General features: G+C 55.9%; 1 protein-coding gene across 1 annotated transcript in view; it reads left to right on the top strand.

The window, feature by feature from the left end:
* The window catches only part of UBE4A (ubiquitination factor E4A), a gene marked incomplete at its 5' end in the record, with an annotated part of 10,085 nt that overhangs the window by 5,279 nt on the left and 2,313 nt on the right, over positions 1-2,493 (top strand). Inside the window, 4 exons of the mRNA XM_010172374.1 lie at positions 566-698; positions 1,274-1,461; positions 1,862-1,962; positions 2,065-2,178. Coding sequence (XP_010170676.1) covers positions 566-698; positions 1,274-1,461; positions 1,862-1,962; positions 2,065-2,178 — 536 coding nt within the window. The remainder of the gene's footprint in view (positions 1-565; positions 699-1,273; positions 1,462-1,861; positions 1,963-2,064; positions 2,179-2,493) is intronic.

The following is a 2,493-nucleotide window of genomic DNA, read 5'->3' on the forward strand; positions in this document are numbered from 1 at the left end:
AAGCTCCGGGGAAAGCTGGGAGCTCAGAGTTCACCATGCAGGCTCATCCTGGTGCCTTCTGGATGGATTCTGGGAGAGCTCTCCGAGGAATCCCTGTTCTCTCCAGGGCAGGATGCTGTGCCACAACCGATGGCGTCTTTCTTTGCATAGAATATTCTCTCTGAAGAGGGTCACTCGCACATCTGGAGCTCCCTGAAGGGGTCATGCTCAGGGCACTGACCCTGCTGACCTTTTAAAGGTCACACTTCTTGCCAAGTTGCAAAGTTTTTGCCAGTTTCCATACGCACAAAATCCTCCTTGTGGTTTCCATTGTCCAGAAATTCTCTTCCCTTGGGGTTTTTTTTTGTGACTGCTGTAAGTGACCTGACTTCTGAGAGAGGTGAAGTGAATCCTGCATGTCACAAATGTCATCGGTCCGGGCATCCTGCACGACCATAGCCAGTTAGTTCCTGAAACTTCAGTCAGGATCGGGGCGAGGAGGAGAGAGAGAGAGCGCAGGGGAGGCTGGAGAAGGGCAGAACAAGCCGCCTGAGGAGGAACTCTCACGTGCACTCTTTGTTTGCAGAATTCTTTGCTGATAACCTGGGCGACTTCTTCATTTTCCTGCGGCGTTTCGCTGATGACATCTTGGAGACTTCCGCCGATTCCCTGGAGCACGTCCTTCACTTTGTCACTGTTTTCATGGGCGACGTGGAGAGGTACGTACGGCCCCGGCTGTGAGCCCTGGGTGTTCGTCTGCACAGCGCCCCGAGGGGGACAGAGCCAGTGGGAATGCTCAGAGGTGTCTCTGAGTCTCTTGGTGTCATCCATGAGGGGTTTATCTCCTTGGAAAAGCTGCATCCTGCCCACAGGAGGCACAGGGAGTGGGTCCTGCCTGAAGGACGCCGGCTCCGTGCGAGGTACAGACGGGATTCGGTGTCTGAACCCGCAGGAGCCTCATCAGCTGGAGCCAGTTTAGTGCTGGTTACAGGGAGCTGCAGGGATTGATCTGTTGGGAGCATCTCTATGAAATCTACTCCAGTAACTGAACAACACTGAGTAGTTTATTGATCTCCCTGATAAAACCTCGCTGCCAGCGCCACATTTCTGCTGTGCTTTGGTTTATAGTTGGGTGTGTAAATACAGCGACCTCAGGGCAGCAGATGGAGGGTTCACTTGGCCGGCAGCTCTCGCTGTCCTGGGCTGGCCCCAGGAGATGGCAGCTGTAGGTCCCTCCTGGCAGTACCCTGACCCTCGTGCCATCCTGGCTTTGCTTTGCTGTTTTCTCTTGCAGGATGAAAAATCCTCACCTGCGAGCCAAGCTGGCCGAAGTGCTGGAAGCTGTGATGCCTCACTTAGACCAGCCCCAGAACCCGCTGGTCTCCAGCGTGTTCCATCGCAAGCGAGTGTTCTGCTCCTACCCCAACGCCGCCCACCTGGCTGAGGCGCTGATCAAAGTCTTCGTGGACATCGAGTTCACCGGTAAGTGGGAAAGGGGAAGAGTTGTCCCCCTTCTGTAAAACCTCTGAGGGAAACATCTCCAGGGCTCGAAATCCATCGGTGAGAACAAACGAATCCGTTTGTGCTTCGTGAAGCCGCTCGGCCGCGTTGGGCAGGTGGCGTCGCACCGACGTGTCGGTCTCTCCGCACCTCTGGCGTGCGTGGAACTGCGGATCTAGAAAGGAAAACCTGCAGAGCTCGAGCTTCTCAGCTCGGCCGTGCTTACAGCAGGTCATCACCTCTCCTCTCCAACGCAGGATGGGTTGTGCTGCTTTGAAATCACTGTCAGATCTCGCTGCCCTGCGCAGGAGCAGGGTTTTTATCTCAAACACACTGAAATTACCGGCCCGCTTGAAACACTCTCACTTTTATTGATCTCTAGGTGACCCGCACCAGTTTGAACAGAAGTTTAACTACCGCCGCCCCATGTATCCCATCCTGAGGTACATGTGGGGCACGGATTCCTACCGGGAGAGCATCAAGGTGAGGCGAGCGGCGCGGCCGGCCGGGGCTGGAGCGCGTGGATCCGCGGCCGGCCATCAGGACTGCGCCCCGGCACCGACTCCTCTCTCCCGTCCCTCGCAGGCGCTGGCTGACTACGCCTCGGAGAACCTGGAGGCAATGAACCCTCCTCTCTTCTTGCGCTTCCTGAACCTGCTCATGAACGATGCCATTTTCCTCTTGGACGAAGCGATACAGGTAGGGCTGAGCACACGCTGCTCCCCTGGAGGTGGGACCTGGTGGATCTGGTCTCAGATCCAGTGTGACCCGCGCTGGGGGAGCTGGGAGGGAATCATCTGCCTGTCACTCATCTGCAGACAGCCGGGTTTTAAACAGCTCCTCGTGGTTTTTGATGACCAAATCCCTGTGGCCTTTAGAATCATAGAATGGTTTGGGTTGGAAGGGACCTTAAAGCTCATCCAGTCCCAACCCTCCTGCCATCAGCAGGGACACCTTACACTAGACCAGGTTGCTCAAAGCCTCATCCAGCCTGGCCTTGAACACTTCCAGGGA

The sequence above is a fragment of the Antrostomus carolinensis genome, unplaced genomic scaffold (genome assembly GCF_000700745.2).
Source record: "Antrostomus carolinensis isolate BGI_N321 unplaced genomic scaffold, ASM70074v2 scaffold37907, whole genome shotgun sequence".
Lineage (NCBI taxonomy): Eukaryota > Metazoa > Chordata > Aves > Caprimulgiformes > Caprimulgidae > Antrostomus > Antrostomus carolinensis.